A 25432-nucleotide genomic window follows, 5' to 3' on the forward strand; every position below is an offset into this window, starting at 1 on the left:
TGGATGTTTCTCATGGTATTAGTAGCCTTTGATGATTGCTACCTAGCTATTAACAGGACTCAGGACCCAACTTGAACAGGCTTCTTCTAGCTAATGATGGGACAATTAGAGCATAAATGAGAAAAATAACAGTAATGGATTAAAACACATCAAATGAGTTTAAATCTCTGCATTCATGATGATAATCAAAATACAATAGCAATCTTAACCTTTGGATTAGGGGATTAGTTAATGAGGAAGCAATGTGTCATTTTGAAAACTGATTAGCAAAAGGGAAAAAAAATCTGTTACACTACCTTTCCTTTATGACCTGTAAGACAGGATAACGAATTAATTGATTAAGTAAGTTCTTCTCAGACTAAAGAAGGTATAATAGAATTACAATATCATTATTTTGCAACCCCTAATGAACTAGGTAGCAATCATCAAAGGCACTAATGTCATGAAAAACATCCAACCTTTAGAGGTTATGTCATCATCCCTGAAGTGTTCTTGCAAAAATAAATAAATAAATAAATAAAAGTGAAGATTTTGATTGGCTTTTAAAATTTTACTGCCTTAGTTATAGGGAAATTTAAAAAAGGATTTTTTTTTTTACATTTTTTTCTCTGACCTAGGAGAAAAAGGCAAAATATTAGAGTTACAAATTAAAATATTAAATTAAATTAAAATGTAAAATATAAATTAAAAGGTTTAAAAAAGGGTAAAATATTAGAGTTATAAATTTTAAAAAAAGTAAATTGCCCCCTTACTAATGGGGCAAAGACATTCAGACAATAAAAACTTTAAAATAATCAAGTTAAAGTACCTAGCTAAAGGAAAAAGTGGCTGCAAGGAACATTTAAGGCAGGACCAAATTGAAACCCTACCAGTAAGAGTCAAAGCCTCTCAAACACAAACAATTTTAAATTTAAAATGACCATTCTTGTTAAATTCATAGATGAAGAACAAGTAGCTGCAAGGAACATTTAAGACACAATTTTGTCAAGCCTACTTGTGGCTGAAACAGTTAAATCACACAGTCTCTCATACTCTATTTCCTCATCTGTAAAATGGGGACAATAACTTTATCTACCACACATCATTGTACATGGAGTAAATGAGGTAATGCACTAAAGCACATGTAGCTGCTCAGAAAAATGTTACCTACAATAAAACTTACTATTATAGCATGACTCTCATATTATTCTAAACTTTCAGTAAATAGAACTCCAAAAGTATATAATTCAGGAAGACCTAAGACACCAATCTAATGATAAATCAAAGTAAGCTTACAAAATAATGTTTATTTAAAGGCACTGAAATTAAACATCAGTCTACTTAATAATAACTGTGTTGTTTTTGTCTTAAAACTTCTGGCCTGTTTTAAAATCTTCTCTATTTGTATAATTATTTTAGTAAAAGTAGATTTTTTTTTTTGTAGAAACTCCTCAATCAAACAATTAAATTATGGGCATTTATCTATGTAGTGGCTGACAGTTCTTGAGGAACCAGTCATCAGTGGGCCTTCCCCTTCGCAGAGATGGACTGTATCAAGTGTCGGCCAGCAGGGCTGTAGATGTAACACACAAGGACAAAGCCTCAGAGGCAGGCCACGCTTGCAACCCAGCCTAGGACCAGAATGCTAAATAAGATTGATAAACTCTTGGCCAGAATTATCAAAAAGAAAAGAGAAAGGACCCAAATAAACAAAGTCATGAATGAAAGAGAGATCACAACCAATACCAAAGAAATACAATTATAAGAACATATTATGAGCAACTATACACCAGCAAATTTGAAAATCTAGAAGAAATGGATGCATTCCTAGAGACATATAAACTACCAAAACTGAACCAGGAAGAAATAGAAAACCTGAATAGACCCATAACCACTAAGGAGATTGAAGCAGTCATCAAAAATCTTCCAACAAACAAGAGCGTAGGGCCAGACAGATTCTATCAAGCATTTAAAGAAGAATTAATTCCTATTCTCCTGAAACTGCCACCCCAGGATACTGTACAGACAGCAAACTGAGGCATACTTCCTTCAAGTCTTTCTGTGAAGGGAGCCTCTTGGCTTGGCTTAGAACTTTGGCCTGAGGAGCAGGCTTCAGGTTTGGTAACATCTAGTAGATTAAGAGCCACTCTCTAGGAATGTAGGTTGTAGACACCATCTTGGCACTCTCCTTCTGCCTTGTTCCAGCTTGCCAGTATCTCTCAGAAAAGAGATGAAACATTCATCTAGAGCCTCAATTTTTGTGACTGTCACCCAGGTGACTGCCAAATTGCTTGGTTAGTGGGGCTTATGCTTGTTCCACAGGACTGACGTATTTGCATAGTTTTTAAAGCTGGTTCCTGAGGGTCTGGCTTCCATACAGCCTGAATCTAGGTAATGAGCTCCTTCTCTTTCAGTTACTGACAGGTCTTGGGACATCCTCACCTACTGAGGGCTCATAAAAATATAGTAGGCTTTTTGGATAATAATAAAGGTTTGAGAGATAGCAGAGTTGAAAGACAAGGTTCATCTTCTACACAAGGAGTTTTATCTACTCTAGGGATCAGCACTTTTCATTTGAAGTAAAATGAAAAAATAAAAGAGGCATATATTCCAAATGGAAGAATAAAATAAAACCTCACCAAAAAAACCCTTAATAAAATGCCAATAATTAATTTACCTAACAAAGAGCTCAAAGTAATACTAACAAAGATGTTCATCAAATATGGGAAGATAATGGATGAATGCAGTGAGAACTTCAGCAAGGAAATGGAAAATAAAAGAAAGTACCAAATAGAAATCACAGAGCCAAAGAATACAGCAACTGAAAAACATACTAGTGAGGTTCAACAACACATTGCATGAAGTGGAAGGATCAGTTAACATGAATCCATGCTGCTGGTGGAATTTACATTATAGGGGTCCCTCAAGGAGGAGAGAAAGAGGCAGAAAACATGTTTGAAGAAATAATGGCTAGAAACTTCCTTAAGGAAGATAAGGAAGGAAGTGGGGAAGGAAACAAACATTCATATCCACAAAGCCCAGAGGTTTCCAAATACGATGAAATAAAGAGACCCACATCAAGACACATTATAATTAAAATGTCAGAATTTAAAGATAAGAAAGTAGTAAAAGCAATAAGGCAAACAAATAGTTGTGTACCACGGAACCCCCATAATAAGTGTTTCAGCAGAAACTTTGCAGGCCAGAGTGAGTGGCATGATACATTCAAGGTGCTGACAGGGAAAAAAACTTCCAACTAAGAATATTCTACCCAGCAAAGTGGTTCAAAATTGGAGAGATCATGAGTTTTTCATATAACAAAAACTAAAGTTCATCAAACTAAACCAGCCTTACAAGAAACGTTAAAGGGATTTCTTTAAGCTGAAAAGAGAGGTTACTAATTGGTGACAAGAAAACATATGGAAGAATAAATCTCACTGGAAAGGTAAATACATGGTAGAGGTAGTGGATTAATCAGTTATAAAGCTGGTATATGGGTTAAAAGACAAAAGTAGTAAAAATTCTATGATCGTGATAACTAGCTAAAGGATGTAGAAGTAAAATGTGACATCAGAAACAAAGTGTGGGACAGGGAAGAGTAAAAATGTAAGCTTTAGAACAGGACCAAACTTAAGTTATCAACTTAAAAGTAGACTGTTATAATTAGAACTTGTTATATGTTAAGCCTCCTGGTAACCACAAGATGAAAACCTATAATATATATGGAAGAGAGAAAGAGAAAGGAATATAAGTATACCACAAAGAAAAGTCATCAAACCACAAAAGAAGAGAGCAAGACAAAAAAGGAACAGAGAGAACTACAAAAACAATTAACAAAATGACAAAAATACATACCTATCAATAATTACTTTAAATGCACATGGACTAAATTCTCCAATCAAAAGACATAGAGTGGTTGTTTGGATTGGGAAAATAAATAAATAAATAAATTTACACTGCCTATAAGAGACTCGTTTCAGATCCAAGGACACACAGACTTAGGGTGAAGGGATGGGAAAAACTATGTCAGCAAATGGAAACCTAAAGAAAGCTGGAATAACTATACTTGTATCAGACAAAACAGGCTTTAAAATGAAGGCTGAAATAAGAGACAAAAATAAGCATTACATAATGATAAAGAGGTCAATCGAACAAGAGGATATAACATTTGTATATATTTATGTACCCAATATAGGAGCATCTAAATAAATAAATATTAACAGACCTTAAAGGGAGAAATAGATAGCATTACAGTAGTAGTAGGGGTTTTTAATACCCCATTTACATCAATGGATAGATCATCCACACTGAAAATCAGTAAGGAAATATTGACCTTAAACATGTTAGACTGGATGAACTTAACAGATAATTACAGAATATTCCATCCAAAAGCAATAGAATACACATTCTTCTTGAATGCACATGTAACCTTTTCCAGGAAAGAGCCTATGTTGGGCCACAAAACAAGTCTTGTTCAGGGACACAAAGAAAATGTCATCCGAATGACAGGTGAGTTTCATCTTTAGGTATTGACCTGCTATGCCTCTTCAGGATTCTTTGGTCCTTAAGTTAATAAGGAAATTAGATAGTATGACCCATTAGGCCAGATGCACGTAACAGAAATATATGTGATTTCCCATCCAAAAGCAACTGAAAAGCACATTCTTTTCAAGTGTACATAGAATTCTTTGGTTTATGTTTCAAACTGCCACATATTATCAGAGTTCTTGAGTATAAGAACAGGAGTATTCACCCTCCACCGAATGCTTCAGATTAGATCAGAGAATGTCTTTCGAAAGTTTTCCAAATATCGTGTTTCTTCTCTTTGGATGGGTGTGGCTTAGTGTCATTGTGAATCTGCCACATTTAACTTATTGCTGCCTGATGATTAAACATTATGTTAATATGCTCATTCTGTCCAGGTGTCATTCTCTATATCCTCCTGGTGGGATATCCACCCTTCTGGGATGAAGATCAACACAGACTCTATCAGCAGATTAAGGCTGGAGCTTATGATGTATGTAATAAATGTTCATATAGCTATAGATGAGTGTTTTTTGTCTTTTGACCAAGAGCCAAATTTTTTCATTACGGGTTTAACTATAATTTTCAACTGTTTCTCTTAATTTTTTTCTCTCTCCTAGGGAAAGGGAGATAAAGAGTAAGGAATGTAGCATATGTATTCAGTTTATACTTCCTTTTAGTTCACTATCTCCTAGGATGGAAAGAAATACAATTGGAAGTCTCTAAGGAAGAGGACCTTGCTTGTAAAAATTTTGGGATCTGAGTGCATTTTAAAACATAGAAAAATTAAAAGATTTTTGCTTTAGAAATGATTACTGCTTGTTAAGTTGAATTATATTCCCAAATGTTTATCACATAATTTTAAATAGTATATCAGTAGTACTTTGCAGTGATCCATGTATCAAATAGAACATGGTTCCATTGTGTTAGCTTGACTTTTTTTGTCCTATTTCTATAATGGGCTTCTATGCAAGCTTTCATTTGAAAAATGGGTTTCATAATTTTAAAATGTTTGAAAATCACCATTCTAATACATTTAATTTACAGTTAAGAATATTTAATGTCTTCGTATGAATTAAGTTCTAAATCTAAAAAGTAAGGCCTTATCAATTTTCTCTTTATGGCTTAACTTTGTGTTCATTGATATAATTTTCTCTCCTTTGACAAATATATCTGTAAATATAATTTACCACTACCTCTGGGTATACCTCACATAGTCAGCCCTCTGAAAATTAGAGTTCAAAGTCTGGAGATTCTTTCCATTTATTATTAAGTGGGGTTATTAAAAAAAAGAAGGCATTATTGGTCTATCCTGCTGTGCCCAAGTTAAAAGCTCAATGTGGAAGTGAAAGGAGTTTTTTAAAAGTCTGTATTATATTGTATCAGGCCTCATGAACTCAGCATGTCATTTCTGTATTGCATGGAGCACTGGTGTTATACGTAAACAATGAATCTTGGAACACTACATCAAAACACTACATCAAAAACTAATGACTGTATGGTGACTAACATAACACAATAAAAAAATAAATAAACGTTCTACATATGGATGTGTGTACTGCAGAATTTAAAATGTATACTCTCTTAATTTTGAAGCATTCCACTCTAGTCAGACTAATAATTGGACCAAATTATGATTTATGTGGCCATAGCTAGCACATTCATCATTTTTTTAAAAGATTTTATTTATTTATTTGACAGACAGAGATCACAAGTAGGCAGAGAGGCAGGCAGAGAGAAGGGGAAGCAGGCTCCCTGCTGAGCAGAGAGCCCGATGCGGGGCTCGATCCCAGGACCCTGGGATCATGACCTGAGCTGAAGGCAGAGGCTTTAACCCACTGAGCCACCCTGGCACCCCCACATTCATCATTTTTACAGACTACAACTAGGCACCCCCCTGGGAAGGTACAACTATGTAGATGCACTGTTTGATCAATGTGAAGGAGGGACTTTGTTAAAATTTAAAAAATGAGAAAAAGGCGCACCTTTATTCAGGCTGAACCAGCTCCCATTTTGCTGTCAGAAGATCTGTACACCATGAAGGAGCGGCCTTGAATATTTCTTCAGTGGCTCCTAATCATTAACAAGTTTTTACAGCTGCCCATAATAACATTTGGAATTAAAATGACAGTTGTTAAACTGGTAAAATTTGAAGTATTAAAGAGTCACTATCATTTCTTTTCTTATTTCATTTTGCCATAGGTCACAAAGTACCCATTTTATAACTACTAAAAGTGAACTAAAGTCCATGATACAGTGACAGTGACATTTGTTCCAAGATTATCTATAGATATTCACGAACTGAGAAAAGGACCTAATATTCTGTCTGTTGCTTAGAAACTAATGTGATGTAAATTTTTCTGAACCTATCAAGAGTAGTATTTCTACTAATAAATTACGTGAAAATGAGGTTGCATTTTTATCAACACAAATTTTAAATGAAACTTAGAATAAATAGTTTTATTGTTCAGTTATTCGTGTACAGATGGATTACTAAGAGAAGGTATGAATACTGGCTCCTTTTAAGAACTTTGCTTTGATGAAATTTGTAATCAGGCAAATTAAACTTTCTGAGATGTTAAGATGGAGTCCTGCTAAGGTTCTTGTAGTCTGAGATTTCTTCCAGTACTGTATTACAAATAGCCACAAGCAGTAGGTCAGTTTGGGCACAGGTAATGGAAGCTGTGTTATTATCTCTACTATTCCTGCTCATGAGTTATGAAAAAGTATGTAATACCTCTTTTTTTTTTGTACCTCCTTTTGAATCTTGGTGTAACAGCATGATGATATCAATACATGTGACAGCCTGTCAGCTTTATTGATGTTTGCAAATAATCATAAGATTGCATAAAATTTTATTTTCAAACCAAATAAGGATACGTTGAGGGGACTAGAAGATTCTTAAGTTTATTTTTCTAAATTTTAAAGTGTATTTACTAGGTATAATACACAATTTAGAATAGATATTTAGCCCTTATTGGTTATTTTTCTTTAACATATTTAAATATAGACAGAGGGGATATATACTGCTATATATCAGTTTATCTATCTGTAGATATAATTTAACTTCTACAAAAAGTAAATGTCTGAAGAAATTCACTACTTAAGAAAATGATTAGTTTGCTTGGTTCTTCCCTGTTTGACTGAATGTGTCTGTTTTTTAAACTCTTTATAAATTTGTATTTTTTAAGTTTCCATCACCAGAGTGGGACACAGTGACTCCTGAAGCCAAAGACCTAATCAATAAAATGCTTACTATCAACCCTGCCAAGCGTATCACAGCCTCAGAGGCACTGAAACACCCATGGATCTGTGTAAGTGACAATTCTGTAAAGACCTTAGGAGCAAAATTAAAAATAAATTCCTCTTTAAAATTGTTTTCATGGATCTAAAATAATTTTTGCAGAAAAAGATGAAACTAAAAATGAATGAATATTTCACTCAAGGTGTTTAAGAAAATAAATTTGTAATGATGATTGCTGTTTGGGATAACAAAATTCAGTTTACATAGATGGATGAATATTGCCTACAGTAATACAAGGAATGAGTATTTCCCCTACCAATTATTGATAATACTCATGAACAGAGGTCAAAGAAATGACACCAAGATTAACTACATCCCAGTAGAGAATATTGGACAAAGTTCAATTATTTATCACTAAACAGCTTTGGGGGGGGGATAAGGTTTAGAAGCTTGTAGTAAAGTTATACTAGCAAGAAAGAATGGCCATAGTAGCCTGAATATACTTTAGATGTGCTAAGAAAAACTGAAATTTGGAAGGAATGTAGAGATTTCAGTACATTTCTAGGGTTAAGTGTCAAATGTTAGGGCAGTAAATATGGTCCTAAGTAAATAAATGAAAGACAGTCCAATAGAAATATAATTAAAGATATTGAAATAAAGATAATTTGGGGAACTATTGATATTCATTTCTATACTTTCTATAGATAAATGTTGCAAAAATAGTCGGCAAAACTAGTCATCCATTATTAGGGAACTTTTTTTGCAAGTAAATAATCACAAGTTCATCATATGGGTTCAGGCACCATTAATGCAGATTTGATGAAGTTGAGATAATGTAATACTTAGTATGTTTTAAATATCCTAAGTTTCCTTTCTTCCTCTTCCAGCAACGTTCTACTGTTGCTTCCATGATGCACAGACAGGAGACTGTAGACTGCTTGAAGAAATTTAATGCTAGAAGAAAGCTAAAGGTAAGTAATTTTACATTTTTGTGGGGAGGTCGACTTGGCAGAGTGAGAAATGAGATTCTCTATGAGAAAATAACTTTTCAGCAAGGCTTTTAAATGTGCAGACCTCAGTAGTCCCTATTCTTCTGGCTCTTCAGAAAATGGAATAGCACACTGGAGTTAAGTCTACAGTGAAGAGTTAGGATCTCTGTGCAGTGTGTGCTGTGGTTCCTCCCTTCAGAGGAAAATAACTATATGACTTAGTAATTGGAATCTGGCCACACACATGAGGGCAGCCCCAGCATTATGTAAGATATAAACCTGCTGCTCTCAGGAAACAAAAACCAAAAACAGACAAAAATCTCCCGGCTGAAAGTAAGGCTAGGAGAAGATATGTTATCAAAGACTGTAATCAGGACAAAGATTGGCTTAAGCAACATTAATTTCATATTCTTTATTTTTCTGACAGGGTGCCATCTTGACAACTATGCTGGCTACAAGGAATTTTTCAGGTACATGTATTAAGAATTCTCCTTATTCACTGCTCTCTTCTTTAGTAGTCATCTTAGAATTAAAGAAAAACCTAGTAATAGAAAAACACTGTTGTTTAGGGATAGCAAATATATGGCATGGATTCTTTCTACACAGTGCCTATCGTTAGGAATCCGCCTGGGTACTATCTCCACAGAGACATTAGGCATGTGACTACACTCTTCACGAGAGCTCTCAAGCAGCCCCTCCACTGGTCAGTGCCATGCAGCATGTGAAACCCACCTGTCATCCTAGCTGGGGTACGCACAAGTTAAAATATGTACTTCCTCCTCTTAAAGCTCAGCATTTCAAACCTAGAATTAGTTCATTAATATTACATCAACTAATAGCTATAAATAAAATTTTTTTGTTTGTCTCATTCTCATAGGGAATCCCAATAAGCAAGATTTTTAAAAGAAGACCATTATTGAGGAACCCAGTTCTCTTAGGCCCAAGTTCTTTCAAAAGTACAGTTGTATCTTGGCACACTATAAGAATGGTTGCATATTTCAAAGGTATCTAAACTCAAGAATTGACAGAGGACCCTACCTCAAAGTAATATCACAGGATAATAAATGTTCCTCAAAATGATTCTATGGTAGAGAAGTGAGTTGGGGGAAATTGGAGGGGGAGACAAACTGTGAGAGACTATGGACTCTGAGAAACAAACTGAGGGTTTTAGAGGAGAGGGGGGGTGGGGGGTTGGGTGAGCCTGGTGGTGGGTACCATGGAGGGTACATATTGCATGGAACACTGGGTGTGATGCATAAACAATAAATTCTGGAACACTGAAAAGAAATAAAATATAAATAAATAAATGATTCCATGCTAAAAATAATTTTTTAAATAAAAGAAGCTAAGCCATTTCTTTATTATAGGAGTGACTTTCTAAAATGGACATAAATATGTCCAGAAATTACTTGAATTTTGGAACCCCTTTCTTTGATAGATTATCACAAAGGACCATGTTTCCGAAAATCAAATTTTGGTAAATGCTAATTAGTCTTATGTATGGGGAGGAACTGAAACAAGAATGCTGCATTTGGTGAAATGCCTATTGAGACATGGAAGGATTATCAAAAAATTTGCCAAAAATACTACCACTTTACTTTGCTTACTGTTTATATAAGAGAGATCTGAGACATCAAATTATCCAGCTATTCTTCAGTAATTTCTCCCGGTACATATTTAACTCCTGGGTATTATAGTGCTATCAGGTGATAATCCATAACCTTATCAGATGTTCTTTAACCTTCTCAACCTATTTTTCATTACTGTTCCTGACTATATTAAATGGTCAGCTTTTGCCCCCCATTATATTTAGTTATACATAATGTGAAACTATAGGAGGCTTTCCAAAGGCTTCCAGTGACCTGTTAAATAGCAACAAAGATGAGAATACAATGAGTAATGCTACAAATTGAGGAACTGTGTTAGTCAAATGTATGTATTTTGTCCAGTTTGTTTGGTGTAATAAAACGTTGTTACTGCCTTTGTCAAGTTACCTGTTTTATGAACAGTTGATTAATATAGTTGACAGTTATACGGGTGAGTTCAATATCATCTCATTAAATATTAACTAATATATACTATATTCAAATAAATATTTCATTGTGGCCCAAAAATTAGTGAATTAATAAAAGATAGGATGATTAACATATTTTATTAAAGATTAACTTGAAAAAATCTCTAATATTATGTATTTTGTTAAAGTCTTAAATACACTCTTAGGCATAAATTGGGCCTTCTTAAATATATAAAACACTCATGTATAGAAGTTTTTGTGTACATCACATTTTCCTTTTCATCATTGTGTAAACTAAAAACTCATGACTAATATGTGAATTTTACATTGTTTCTGATGTCTTAACATGAAAGGCAAACTTTTTTTTTAATCCATTGCTTCAAAACCAACTGAATAACTTTGGACCGAGTTACAACATCTTGTACTTGATATTGCATTTTAGTTTTGAGTATTTTATTCAATCTGTTTCATTAGGAAACATGCTCTTTATAGTAATTTGTCCATAAGTATATGGTTATAAAGTTGTTTTTATTTTTTTTTCTTTTCTCCCTTTATGTGGAATATATTTCTTGTGAGGTAAGGTGAATAGTAACCAAAAGGGACATTTCTGCATCTCCCAGGCCAAATCCCTGCTTACCCTGAATCATTGTCTTCTCTTTGCTTGCTATTGCAATTTCAACTATTCTGAGTTTGCTTTCTAACCTATTAACTGCCACAGGATTTACTTAATATTGCTTTTTAACTCTAGGCAAATGGTATTATAGCTAAGGCAACTATTCTTACAATGTCAATTAATAATAAATTAATAGCTTTGTTGCTAAGGACTAAATATAATTAACATTTTTGTATTTTAAATAAATTTAAAATTATACCAAAGTGATATCAAAATAATATCCCAAATCAAATGGATGTCAGGAAATTACATGTTCATGCAGTCAATTATAGCTAGGTATTTCCATTTCAGATGCCAAAGTCTATACTGATACACTAAGTAATTATATACATACATATACATAATTTATATTTTTTATATATATATACACACACACATATATATATAAAGCATTAAATGGAAACAGGTGTATACTTTGTCCTGCATATTCATAAGTGTTATACACTTGCTGTACTAATTGTCATTAGCAGTTACATAATCTGTTCACTGTGTATGAATGTACCCATTCATTAAGTATATTTTTTGAAAAGATTACTTCACCTTCTGATTACTCAAGAAGCTCGGTAACAGAAAGAATGCTAAAATCTGTGCTTGGAGAAATTGAAGTTTCATATGAGACCATAAACTTCAGTGGTTCTTTAATAGTGGAAGATTATGTTTTGTTTTATATCTTACCTCAAATTTTATGATTTTTTAATTTTTTGATGTAAAAGGCTTTTGGTTATGAAAGCCTTATATTCTGATTTTGAAGTATAAAGGAAGACATCGTGCCTTTTTTTTTAAAGGTCCTATGCTGTTTAAAAATTTGCTCTTGACCAATAATATCCCTTTTATTTTAAATACAGTTAATATCAATTTTTGTAAAAATGAAAGCTCTGATTTCAAATACATATATTTTAAAAGGGTGTTATTTAGCCAGAACAAATGTTCACAAATAAATTTCAAACCTCTAGAAAGAGGGGCTTAAGTGGCAGAACTGACATGGTCACCATACTTGTGGTATGAATGAACATGTAATATAATCTGTCAGCTAATGTCTGAAGACTGAAAGCAACTTTCTGGATTACAAAAGCATAGTCCAGTTAAAGTTCCAGTATCCTTTTCACAACCAACAGTGAAATAAAGTCCAGTAACATAACTGGCAAAGTGTCCGATTATGTGCAGTGAACTAAATAAGAATTTAGTGCTAAATTTGATATGGCAAAACCAAGAAAAGCGATACTGTATTTCAATGTCCTGTAAGCGCGTGTTCATCAGTGTGACCTTGATAATTTGGCATATGTTGGCCATAACTCAGTAAAAGTGGTAGAAGGAAACAATAACCTCGTTTGTTGCCTGGCATGGATTTCTGTGGATAACTCACTGAAATGATTTTACTCTCTCATTTTGCAGCAGCCAAGAGTTTGTTGAAGAAACCAGATGGAGTAAAGGTAAGTTAAACTTAAACAGGTGCTCCTAAAATCATTACTGACTTTCAGATGCTGGATCATTTTTAAATGTTAAATATAATTTGTGAGTTTTCACAGCTTGTATTTTTTATAGTTCCTATAAAGGATACAGGTTGAAGTATAAAATAATATGTAAAGGTGACTAATATGTATGGCAAGAAAAAGTATATTTTTCTATTTTATTATAATTAAATAATCTGACAAAATAATACTTTTATATGGAGTTGTTGTAAAAACTGAATGTCTAAATTCTCTCTGCTTTACTACAGTCCTGAACTACCACAGTGACCTGAAAATCAATGAAAACCAAATGCTTTGCAACTAGTTATGCTATGCTCTTGAAGTCTGCTGAAATGTATAAACTGAAAAAAAAAAAAAAATCAAGTCATAGGGTCTGGGAAATTAAATGTTAAATGATTAAATTTCTCTGCTTGGGTAGTTTTTATAAAGGTCTTAATTGTTCTTGCTCTTCTATCATAAGGTATTGAGACATACTCAAGGTGAATATTCTGAAAAATTATAGAAAAATTTTCCAGGAAAGATAACAACAGGATCTTTTGGCTTTCTTGGATTTCTAAAGAAAGTAATATGACTTATTTTCTATTTGTTCTATTTTGTTTCATGGGAATTTATCTTTGATTGAATGTAACTTTAATTATGTTTGTTATCTTTCTGGAGTATTCCCTAAGTATTTTGTTTCTTTAATCCTTTTCTTTCTCTTCCAAGGACAGATGTGTACATTCCTCATGAACATTCTTTGGAATTAGTTAATATTCTAACATTTGAACTTGACCTAAAATTAGTTGGTCAGTTCATTTTGAAAATATAACATAGAAGATCATTTATCACATCTTGTGTTCATGCCCAATCATTTCTTCACCTCCTGTTTATGTGTGATTTGGGAATTTCCAGAGCTGTGGTTACCACGCACTTGTGATTCCCATTAAGATGGCATTTGCATTTTACCAATTGCTTTCCTCAACCTGTAAAGTTCTCTTCCTTCTGCTTAGTTTATTCAGTTTCAATTTCATTAATGGTGGTTGATGTTGCCTTTTTCCCAATGTTACATTGGTGAAAATATGATATTTTAAATTTTCAAAATGTTTCATTGTGTGTTTTTCTGTACCTTTCAGTGATGCAGAGGCCACAATCCCTATCAAGATACTTATTTTTACTACTATCCTTATATAGAAAGAAACATTTCCGGAGCTTTTTTCTCTTCTATTCTTCTAGACAACTTGTAGCTCCTCTTTAAAGAGAAATTTATTCTGTGTTCCTTGCTTTGATACTTTAAAAATTCAACCGGTCATATTTTTTTCTTTTCCTTTCTCTTTGACTGGTCAATTCAGAAAAGGAAGTCCAGTTCGAGTGTTCAGATGATGGTGAGGATCTCTATCTGCCAGATTTCTCCTCCTGTGAAAATTCACACTTAGGAATAAAAACAGTCTTATTTACCTAAGTTAGTTTAAGTGGAGAAAGTGTAGGATCATTACACATCAGTGTCAATTAACTATCAAAACACAGTACCCACATTCACATAATACTGTTTATCTTTGAAATTGAATTTCTAAAATATGTAAAAAGTTCATACCTTTATCCATGTGCTATTAAAGGATCTTTTATAAGACCAGGGTTCAGTTTTCTCTTGACACCGAAGAGATCATGACATAGTTAATGCCTGTTTAATGATAAGTGAAGGAATACTCTAGGATTATTTTTAAGTGATGATCATGATTACTAAAACAGGAGTTATTTTTAGGTCAGATACACTATAATGCATCTACCATGAAGTTTATAAATAGTGTGAAAGTAAGCTTACAATGGACCCATCCTAGTTAAGCATCTCATAGAGGAAACATTTATTAACCTCAAAACTGAATAACCTTAACACCTGAGAAATAAAAATATCTTTCCCATGCTTCATAACAGTAATTCAGTGAGTTATTGAAATATCTGGTTTGATTTAGTTTTGTTAAAGAAAAATAGCTTCTATAACATGAAATAACTACATTTCATAAGCAGAAGTTCTTATATATTTAAAGGATAGCTTGTAGTTTAACTCCTATTTAATATTTGACTCTTTAATAAAAAAGAAGTCCTCCTAGTCTTCTACTTAGAAGTTCTTTTACTTAGAAAACTTTTACTTCTACTTTTACTTAGAAATTCTATTATTTTTCAACTAATTAATTAAAATTACAAGTACCTTCAAAAGACTTCCCATAGTAATAAAAGATCATTAAGTTTATCTTTACATTAACTTAAAAAGTTTGTAACTGTACATTTAAGCACAATTAAAAGCGGTGGTTGTGGCTCATATTCATTTAACTCCTCTATTTGCCATGCCTGACAATAAAGCATAGCTCATCCAGGAAGAATGGCCCTCGATTGGAAAGGTTGACTTGGTAGTGTGTATACACTGTGTACCTGTGTGTGAATGTGTCTAGGGGTGTGTGTTGTATGTGTGTGCATACATTTGTGCAGAGAAGTATGTGTGCATAGGTGTGCATGCGTGACATTTTCACTGGAAGAAATCAGTTCTTCACAACCATTCTAGAAAACTATCAAGTCTCTTCTCTCAAAACATAAATAAAAGTATCTCAAAAAAAAAAAGAAGTAAAAGTATCTCAATATATTCCTCTTTTACTTTTGTATCCACTGATATAAACTGAATATAACATAATACATACATGTGGTGCTTTAATTATAAGTACTTCTGATCATTTGACAAGAAGTCATCTGTGTTTTGCCACACACTCTTCCTGACAGGAAATTATTTGTGTGTGCATCCTTCCTTTTTTATCATGTATTTCATACTAACATAAGTACTAAATTTTGACCTCTTCTTAATAGATTCCATTATCTCTTATCTCTTTCTGGCTGTTTCACAAATTTGATACTAAATTCTGTACACTTTTATGTAAAGAAAAATTTTAGACCATCTGCAAAATAGAGATTGATGGCTTAACATTTAAAGAGCTTTTCAGTAAAGGGCACCAGAATTTTTCTCTTTTCTTGCATGTCACAGAGCATAATGTGATAGCTTATTTAAATAATACTGATACCAGACAATCACACAAATGTGAATAAATAGAAAAGCAAAATATTATATACCTAAATTAATTTCTTTAACCTTCTATGTTCTTCCCAGTAGTGGTTTCAGTATGATCTTCAGGTATAAAATACAAAAGAAAAAAACTCCCAGAAAGTCCAATTAAATTGGTGTAATTGCTTATAAACTCATTTGGTATTTATCTGTTTTATACAGTACGTTTTTCTCTTTGAGACCCTTAAGAACATTTATACTAAAATGATGGGATGTGTTCCTTTAGATAATATGTAAAGAAAATAGTAGTAGATAATGTAGTACAAGAGAATGAATGTTAATTTATACTTCTGTTTGGTAACCATAATGTAAGTTATCATACATGAGTTTAAATGAATGTTGACTCTTACTGTTTAGTTTTTGATCCTTTAGTGCCCAAACTCAGATGTGATTTCAAGTGGTCGCTTGTCTACCTTGATTTTTCTCTGTGCACCCATTATAATACTTATTGACGCCTGAGCTGCTTTCACAATGTGGCTTCCGTTGTGATATGATCTTTCTTTAAGGTCAACCCCAATATGTTAAAGCAAAGGAGTGATATTACCAAACAATCTTCAACAGTAGCACTTGGAAAGAAAAGCAAAGGAGTAACACTTTGTCAAGAAACACAGTGTTTTCCTCTCAAACAATTGTGAAAAAGGTCTTTTGACATTCAGAATATAGTAAAGAATTCAGTTTGTCCATTTATAATTGGAGATGTGTTTTTTCAAGAGGCCCAGACGTACCATTTAAAAAATATAAAGCCTGCATCTCATCAGAAGATAGAGGTTTTGAATTGGATACCTACTAAGCAAAGTGATGATGGCTTCTCAGAGAAAGACAGTCTGTGTGTGACTTCAGGATCAAGAATAAAATGAAAAAAAAAAAAAAAAAAAAACAAAAAGTGTTCATAACAGAATAATTGAAAGCTGGGAACAGAATCCACCTTGAAGAGTATGAAAATGTTTATATTTATTTCATACTCTAAACTTGATTTGAACTCTACTGAAGCAGTTCTTTGGTGGCTAATGTGCCTCAGCCAAAGCACCCAAGTCTGTTTATCATTTCACTGTCACAGACACGGTCCTAGCCTATATGACTGTAGAATTGATTATTATTCTTGTCAGACATCACAGTGTCTTTCATGTTCATCCTCAGTGGCTCTTTATCTTCAAGTCTGTATCTCCACATAGACATGCTGCAATATAGAGACATTAGCTATGAAGGGGTTTAAGGCATCTCTGTTTCTATTTTCTGCATACCTACAGATAAACAACAAAGCCAACGTGGTAACCAGCCCCAAAGAAAATATTCCTACCCCGGCGCTGGTATACCTGGACTCTTTGTAACCCTTCTTAAGTTCTTTATTGTTTTTGTTGTTTCTCTCATTTGCTTTCACTCTATAGATACATATATTATATAAGTACTTTATTTTGTTGGGTTTTGTTTTGCTTACAAAGATAATGAGAAAAGTTCATTTCGTTTCTTTTTTGTTGTTGTTGTTAAGGTAGTTGCCAAGCAGTGTGTTTCTAACATGAGATGATCTCATTTCATTGTCGAACATTATTCTGATAGCCGTGGTCTCTGTAGTTGAAACTGTTGCATGCTGCTTTAGAAATACAGTAGAATGCGCTTTGGTTGCTCTTAGCTCTTCTTCTGATGGTAGCTCTAGATGATGCAAAAAACAGTTTCCTCCTTTCATGATAGAAATATTGACATCAAGGAGAGCTAAGGGGATTATTGCTAGACAACAGAAATGTAGACCTTATTCAGAGTTCCCATTCCCTCTTACTAAAAGACAGCAGGGCTTTGTAAGACCTCACTTTTTGAGATAAAGAGGCATTGGGTAATTCTGAGCTTCTTGTTTGGTGTGTTTTAAATGATCACTGTTTCACTTTAATCCAAAGAAAGAAGTGTATAGCAGAGAGCTTTGAATGATCAGTGGAAATGAGTTTTGCCCATTTTAATCAATTCACACTATTTACAACTAAATCATTTTAATACTTTGAAATAGTGTTATGTTAAAAGTCAAGATTCAAATACTGGCATTCAGTACTCTGAGTTCCATAATGGTTTGTCAAACTATTACATATTTTGATATAGGTTTTCTGAAATAGTTCTGATTTTTTACTATCCTCTGTACTGTTATTTTGAATGAATAAAAAATAGTAAGGGATTATTTCACTTGGGTTAACCAGAAGGTTCAGTTTAAAAACACTTAAAGGAAAAAGGACATATCAAGACAGTGTTATCTATGAGTAAAAAACAATGTCAATCACACCTCTCGCCAGGGAAAGGAAGAAAGGAAGCAGTAAATGTGTTCTTTGTTATGGCATAAACGGTGGTGAAGAGAGATCCTAGAGGACAGAAGAGTGCTTATAATGGGAAAAAATTTTCAGTGGGCTGCAGTAACTCTCAGTTACCAAGACATCATGCAACGAAAGTGCCAAGCATGCCAATAATATATAGACACTGAGTCTTTTTTAACATCAGTCATTTGAGTGTTATTTTCCACTTGGGAATGTTTCTTCAATTCTCTGGTAGAAAGCAGAAAGGAATAATATTTTCTTCTTAGTAAAGCATGACTTTACAAGCAAATGTGTATATGTAGTCCATAAAGCTGAAATTTATTTTTAGGTATAAATTAGCATGACATTTAATAGCAGTATGTCTCAGATCATAGTGATTATATGATTAGTCCTACAATCCTTTAAATGAACCTTTTCAATATTCCATAGAATTGCTAGTGGACTTTGGAAATACATGCTTTAGGATAGCCATTTTTTTTTAAGCAAGGCACAATGTTCTAGATTTTTAGAGGATTTATCTGTGTATTAACTATACATTACTAACTATAGTGATGACATCATAATCCATTCCCAAAGATGCCTTTTTCCTCAGAAAGGATTCAAGATCATTTTAAAGAGTTCTAATCTCCAGTGTTCTTGGTCCGTTTTCTATTAGGACACACACTAACAGCCTACTCACTAAAGAAAAAAGGAAAGTTCTGTTTCAGAGCTTTGTGAAACAGTGAGTGCCTCTTTAGGTCTCCAAACTTCAAAGCCTTGTCTGTGTACCGATCACGAATAAGGTCTTTTGCATGCTGCTGCTGTGTACTGAGGTATCCTATCTCATGGGTTCATCAGGGCGATCTTTCATCAGTGATCTTGTCAGCTGCTACCTCTATAGTAGTTAACATCGCTTAAGCTCTTGTCACTATTTAGTTTTGTCAGCTGGCTCACTCTGCTCTGTCCCTCACACTAGTAAGAATGTACTTACCAATGCGAACTGTTTCTTTCTCTATTTTGTTCTCACTCAGGAGCCCCAAACTACTGTAATCCACAACCCTGATGGAAACAAGGTATTCAGAAAGAATCAACATCATCTTGCTTTAACAAGATTACACATTTCATCAAATATCCAAAGCAAAATTCATTATCTAAATACGGGAAAGAAAATTCTTACCCTTTTTCTACCACACTTTTTTTTTGGGGGGGGGCTTCATTTATCTAGAATTTTACACATATTTCTTTCAAAACAAAAATGAATGACATCTTGAAAAAGAAATGAATGGAACCATTAGCCAATAAAAGTCGGGTTAAGCAAAGTCTTTATGTGAAGACGACTGTGTATCTTAAGCAATTCCATCTGGTCTTTTTTTTTTTTTTTTTTTTTTCCTTCTCCATGCCCGTTTGTGCATTGTACTTTAGTTATATTCTGTATGAAATTTTAGAATTTCTTGCTATCTCATTTCACTGTCTTCAAAAAAATCAACTTGAGTTCATAAGTGTTTGTTTAAATTTAATGTTGCTTTTGAGTTTTATTTATTCTGTTGTCATAGTGCTTTTTCTGTTAATTCCCTGTTGTTGGTGTTGTTTTTGTTGTTTGGCATGAAATTGAGGATAATCAGGGAGTTTCAATTCTTATGAAATGTTTGTTTTTGTTGAGTTATATGCATTTCAGTAACAGATATTTAACCACTTAGGCTTAAAGAAGACTGTAATGTTTTCTGTCTGTTGTAGATTGTGTAGCATGTTAGCTAAATAATAGTACTTGTGTACATGTCTATAGGACGAAAGGCGACATTTTCTGAACACATTCCATGTTTCCAGTTTACTAACTCTCATATTATTGTATCTCTAAGGGAAGGAAAAAATATTTCATCGATTTTTCTCAAATACTAAATATAGTCACAGGTTACTCTTATCAACAATGTTTAAGTCTTAGAGAACACATTTCCTCTGGTTTAACATTTAGTTGATCAATATTAAAATCATTAAAGTAAAAAAAAAAAACAAGTATTCTTAAAATGAGATGCATTTTATGGTCATAACACAAAATATTTTAAGTCCCTTAAAGACTTATAGGACTCACGAGCATCATATAGGAGAAAAAATTTTTTAAAATATCATTAGCAAATGAAAGATCAAGCATAACAGCTGGAGTGGATACTTCAATAGTTCTAGCTATATCATTTGTAAGAGTTGCTGCATGATATTTCTTGCTTACATGAATTCGTTTACTTTTACAGTGCATGGGTTTACCTTCATCTTGAATTTAAATCTGAACACTAGGTCACATTAAGAAACGCATGAAAACTATTTGCTTTGGTTTTGTGTATATGGAGAGCTTCTGGATACACATTTAATTAGTCTGTCCCTTTGGCTTAAATATTATATATAATATTTATATAAATGGATTGCTTTTTTGATTATTGAATCTCTACAGGGACACTGATTGGTATCTGCATTTTTTTCCAAAATCTGTTTTTCATCACTGAACACATAGCCCTGGATTGGAAGTTTGTTTCCAACTTCCTTCAGCTCTAGCCTTTAATCATTTCAAGTAGATAATTGCGTTTTTCTTATGAATACTACTAAATTTCTTTGCTAGAAAATATTTTGTTAGCACATTATTAGTGGAAAAGATTTATCAAAGCATTTTAAGAAACTATATCTTAATACTGGCAGTTACAGTATCCTTTTAAGTGTGCTTATTAATCTTCAATTTCATTTGTAGTTTTACAAAGAAATAGCTTTGTCTTTCCATTATGGGAGCAGGTTTCTTATTGATAACAGCCAGTTTCTAATTAAGAAATGGATGAAAAAATCTAATTTTCCTTAAAAGTAAATTATTCATATAATTCCATTGCACTGGTCACAAACATGGAAATTCTTGTTAAAAGCAGTTCTAGGAAACCCGGGTGGCTCAGTTGGTTGAGCAACTACCTTTGGCTCAAGTCATGAACCCAGAGTTCCGGGATCCAGTCCTGTATGAGGCTCCTAGCTCCATGGCGAGTCTGCTCTGTCTCTGACTTTCTCCCCTCTCATGCACTCTCTTACTCTCTCTCTCAAATAAATAATTAAAATTAAAAAAAGAAAAAAGAAAATTTCAGCATAATTCAGCTTAGTACCCCTAGCTTCCTGATCGAATGATACAATGAAATGCTTTCTGTCTCTACACAGGAATAAGACAAATAGACTGTGAATTCAGTGCTTGATATAGTTCCTTATACAAAGAAGGGGTTAGGGGTTATTTACTGATTAATTAATTGGTAAGAGAAATTGCTCTATTTTAGGGTCAAATTTATTAGGCTAATATATTCAATTTTGATAAATATATAGAAAAAGCACACCCTGTGGGGCACTGTAACCAAATATGGCCTTACACAGCTCTTAAAATAAGATGCATACTTTGGCTGCTTCTACAAATAATCTACATTTATCATACTTCAGAGTAGGCCACCAGAGCACTCCCTTTTTGAAGTGTTTGCAGCATTTGGCATTTTATTTCTGTTAAAACCACATAATGTACTTGTCCATCTGCATGTCAATATATGTACACAGCTTGCTGATGAATTTTGCATGATATGTATATCACTTGCCAATTTTAAGAAGAAGAAAAGTGAAGTTTTCCATTGTTTGCAACTTAACACATGTTTTCTTCTCGGCAGGAGTCAACTGAGAGTTCAAATACAACAATTGAGGATGAAGATGTGAAAGGTATGATTAAATCAGAAGTGGAAAATCCTAATTAGAGTTCCATATAAATCAGAAAAATAGTTGTTTCAAATAACAAGTTTGGGAACTAGGCCTCTTCTAAAAAACAAAAGTACTTTTCTTTTCATACTACACATTATTTTGATTATATATATAGATTTTGTCAATTTTTTCACATTATATTTTTTCTCTGTTTTGAAATATACACAAATATAGGACATTTGGGCACATTGTAATTTTAAACTAGTAATGACAGTCGGGGGACATAATATCAAATTGTAAATGTATCAGTTAGAAGGTAATATAAAATATTTATCTATGTCTAGAAAACAGCTTATGTTCAAGAACAGAGTATGAAAAGGACCATTGTTTAAAACCTTTAATGGTCTCAGTGAGTTTCAACATTTGGAATCCTTTTTATCCTAGGTTTTTGTGCACTTTCCTAATATATTCTTAACCTCCATTCACTTGAGTTGCCCAGGTTCTTTTAGAAATATAAATGAGTCATTGCCAGCATTTCTATGGACATCTCACTGCCTCTGCACGTACATACTAAACATACTTTGACTTCTTTTTGGTTTCCTGATTTTAGACGTGTTAATTTTGCTTCAGTTGCTTTCACAGTTTTGTGTTCTCATTTTCGTAATTCTGTGTATGTAACTACAATTTCTACTGGCCGTTTGTCGAGAAGCCATCCCCCCAAAAAATGGTAAGAATAGGATGTTTAAAAAGTATTAAACATGGGGGCACCTGGGTGGCTCAGTCATTAAACATCTGCCTTCAGCTCAGGTCATGATCCCAGGGTCCAGGGATAGAGCCCCACATCTGGCTCCGTGCTCAGTGGGAAACCTGCTTCTCCCTCTCCCACTCCCCTTGCTTGTATCTCTCTCTTTTCTCTGTTAAATAAACAAATAAAATCTTTTAAAAAAGTATTAAAGATGTATTAAAGGAAAATAAGCATAAAACAAATTCAGAGAAATGATTCATCGATAAACATTATTTGGAAAGATTATTTACCTAATAGTGTCAACATGGGCTTTCATTTTGTAGTGACATTAGTAAGACACAGTTTTGGAAAACTATATTCATGTTATAGAATAAAGAACCTGGAAACTCTCAGGTCAAGGAGACAGATAAGAAATTTATGAAATAAAAATGCGTATAGACTGCAAGTTACCAGTCACTTATGCTGACTTTTTCCTCTTTGGTTGAATAGAAGAGCTGACTCTATTATATTAAAGTGTGCTCTCTATTTATAATTTAGTGCACTGACCTAACTCTGCTAGAGGTAGTCAGTCTTTTTTTTTTTTTTTCTCTTACGGTGGAAAGGTGGATAGCTGTATCAAGGATTTTATTTAGTAGGTCTATTCATCTTGCTCTTGCCCAGAGCTAAAATTTGAACAGAAGTTATTTTATGAATCATTGATGCCAGTCACATTAGATAGTTTTTTTTAACCAAATAAGAAGATATGCCATTTAGCTTTCTCAGTGATTCAGAAAGCATCATCTTTGTAAGTATTTTGGATTCATTAGCCCTTTCAGCCAAGCAAAATGTTTATATGACTTTATACATTCTTCTCTTGAGCGAGAAACAGGGGAAATAAACCTGTGCATTATCCACTAGAAAGACTGAATCTTTAAACAGCTGAATAGTATTAGAATAGCAACACCTCACAATGTGCAATTAGTCCTAATAAACATAGTCCTTGGTGATCACAAGCAGGGTTTTAATAAGTGGTCTTTCTCACCTGAATTTGACTTTTTACTAAGTTTTGGTTTAGGATGATCGCTATTAATGTTGTACATATCAACATATAAACAATCCCTGTCAGCCCTACCTTACAGTTTATAATCTTTTTTGATGAAATAAAATTGTATCAGCACCTCTCAAAAAACAGTTCTCTCCATATCACAACAATGATACTGGTTTCCTTTGCTTCTGGGATTCCACAAATCAAGATAGTATTTGTCTTTATGATTATAGGCTACACACACCAAATATTAGGAAAATTAAAGCATAATATTGAGATGGAAAGAAATACCCAGTTGATTACTGACCCCAAAGTGTTTTTATTTATTTCTTTGAACTCAGTGAATAAGTTATCAATGTTTTTGCTTAATTTTCTTTGCGTGAATGTGGCCACAGAGTCACAGATATAACACATTAGGCATCATTTGTGTTCTCTAAGACCCACACAGCTCTTTGGTGGCTGACCTTTTTTAATATTGAATGATGTCAGAAACCTGTGAGACTAGAAGACACTTTAAAAAATCACTCATGCCATTGTTCTGACTCCAAGACGAGCATTATATAAAACTGTCATTAAAAAAAAAACTGTCATAAATATTTTTAATGTATTTATTGTGCTGGTGATGTACTTATATGGAAATCTCTTCATTAATCAGGACAGAGTCCATCAGAAAGACCCTAATTGATTTCTGCATTTGTATGACTGTGCTCTTTTCTCTTTACCTCAGAGTTTGCTATATATAGCTCTGGGTAGCTTGGTAGAGAGTGTTTTTTGACCAGCTCTGTTAGAAGCCAAATTACCTATTATCTAAACTCTAGGAACTCAAAAAGACATCAGTTATATAACCTGACCAAAGCCACAGCATCTCTGCAAAGCCATATCCTACCTACAAAATTTCCTGTCTTTCTTCCACATATACTTTCCAATCCTTTCCCTTCTGTATACTACTTTGTTATCAGGGTGAAACACCAGACTTCGGGATATATTCTTAAATGCATATTCCCCTAGCATGCTCCTGCATTCAGTCACCTCCATCCATTCCTGCTGGGTGTCCCACATAACACCTATACCTAGACTTCTATTGTTTCATGGTAGCATATACGATCCCTGGAATACCGTAGCACATGCTCCCATAGTACATGCTTCCATGCCAATGGAGTACACATTCTGTCTGATCCCCGAGGACCAACCTGGCAGTGACGGTTCTACACACTCTCTACTGTAAAGAAACACAGCAGGGGGGATATTTACACATCAGGGTGATCTAGACAAGGGAAGAAATGAAAACCAACAGGTGAATACCTTTTGTTGGCCTTTTCAGGGGCAAAAAAGGTAGGCCAACCACTCTTAAGGAGGAAGAAAGAATTAGTCATAGTAGACGGGTAATCCTTCACATTCAGAGAACCTGGAGCACCTAGAGAGCCAGAATTTGTAGAAGACTCATTTTCTTTGAGCTCTCCCTGTTAGTTTCCATTCAGAAAGGCCTTTAGTTTTCATAAGGCCCCAATCTATGTGTTATTCCTGAACTGTATGTAGGCTACCTCAGTTTTTTCATTCAGCAGATATTTATTGAATGGCTAACTGTTTGAGCTCCACATCTTTTCTTGGTGACTAGTCTTATTCAAGAGCTTTCATCAACTCAAGATTCAAGATGTTCTTCTGTACACACTACATGAAGCTTTTATGCTATAATTCATGCTGTTTCTCTCAGCTAATTCAATAAATATCA

The 25432-nt window shown here is 33.6% G+C and overlaps 1 protein-coding gene across 19 annotated transcripts in view; it reads left to right on the plus strand.

The window, feature by feature from the left end:
• Positions 1 to 25432, plus strand: part of CAMK2D (calcium/calmodulin dependent protein kinase II delta) — a 321617-nt gene that overhangs the window by 261294 nt on the left and 34891 nt on the right. For 5 of the 19 annotated variants that reach the window (XM_045991913.1, XM_045991861.1, XM_045991946.1 and 2 more), the window contains exons 9-16: positions 4902 to 4996; positions 7695 to 7817; positions 8635 to 8718; positions 9164 to 9206; positions 12816 to 12853; positions 17222 to 17281; positions 19273 to 19314; positions 21907 to 21955. In XM_045991913.1, coding sequence (XP_045847869.1) covers positions 4902 to 4996; positions 7695 to 7817; positions 8635 to 8718; positions 9164 to 9206; positions 12816 to 12853; positions 17222 to 17281; positions 19273 to 19314; positions 21907 to 21955 — 534 coding nt within the window. The remainder of the gene's footprint in view (positions 1 to 4901; positions 4997 to 7694; positions 7818 to 8634; positions 8719 to 9163; positions 9207 to 12815; positions 12854 to 17221; positions 17282 to 19272; positions 19315 to 21906; positions 21956 to 25432) is intronic. The other 14 variants (XM_045991972.1, XM_045991896.1, XM_045991980.1 and 11 more) reach the window with 5 other exon arrangements.

The sequence above is a fragment of the Meles meles genome, chromosome 2 (assembly GCF_922984935.1).
Source record: "Meles meles chromosome 2, mMelMel3.1 paternal haplotype, whole genome shotgun sequence".
NCBI classification, from domain to species: domain Eukaryota; kingdom Metazoa; phylum Chordata; class Mammalia; order Carnivora; family Mustelidae; genus Meles; species Meles meles.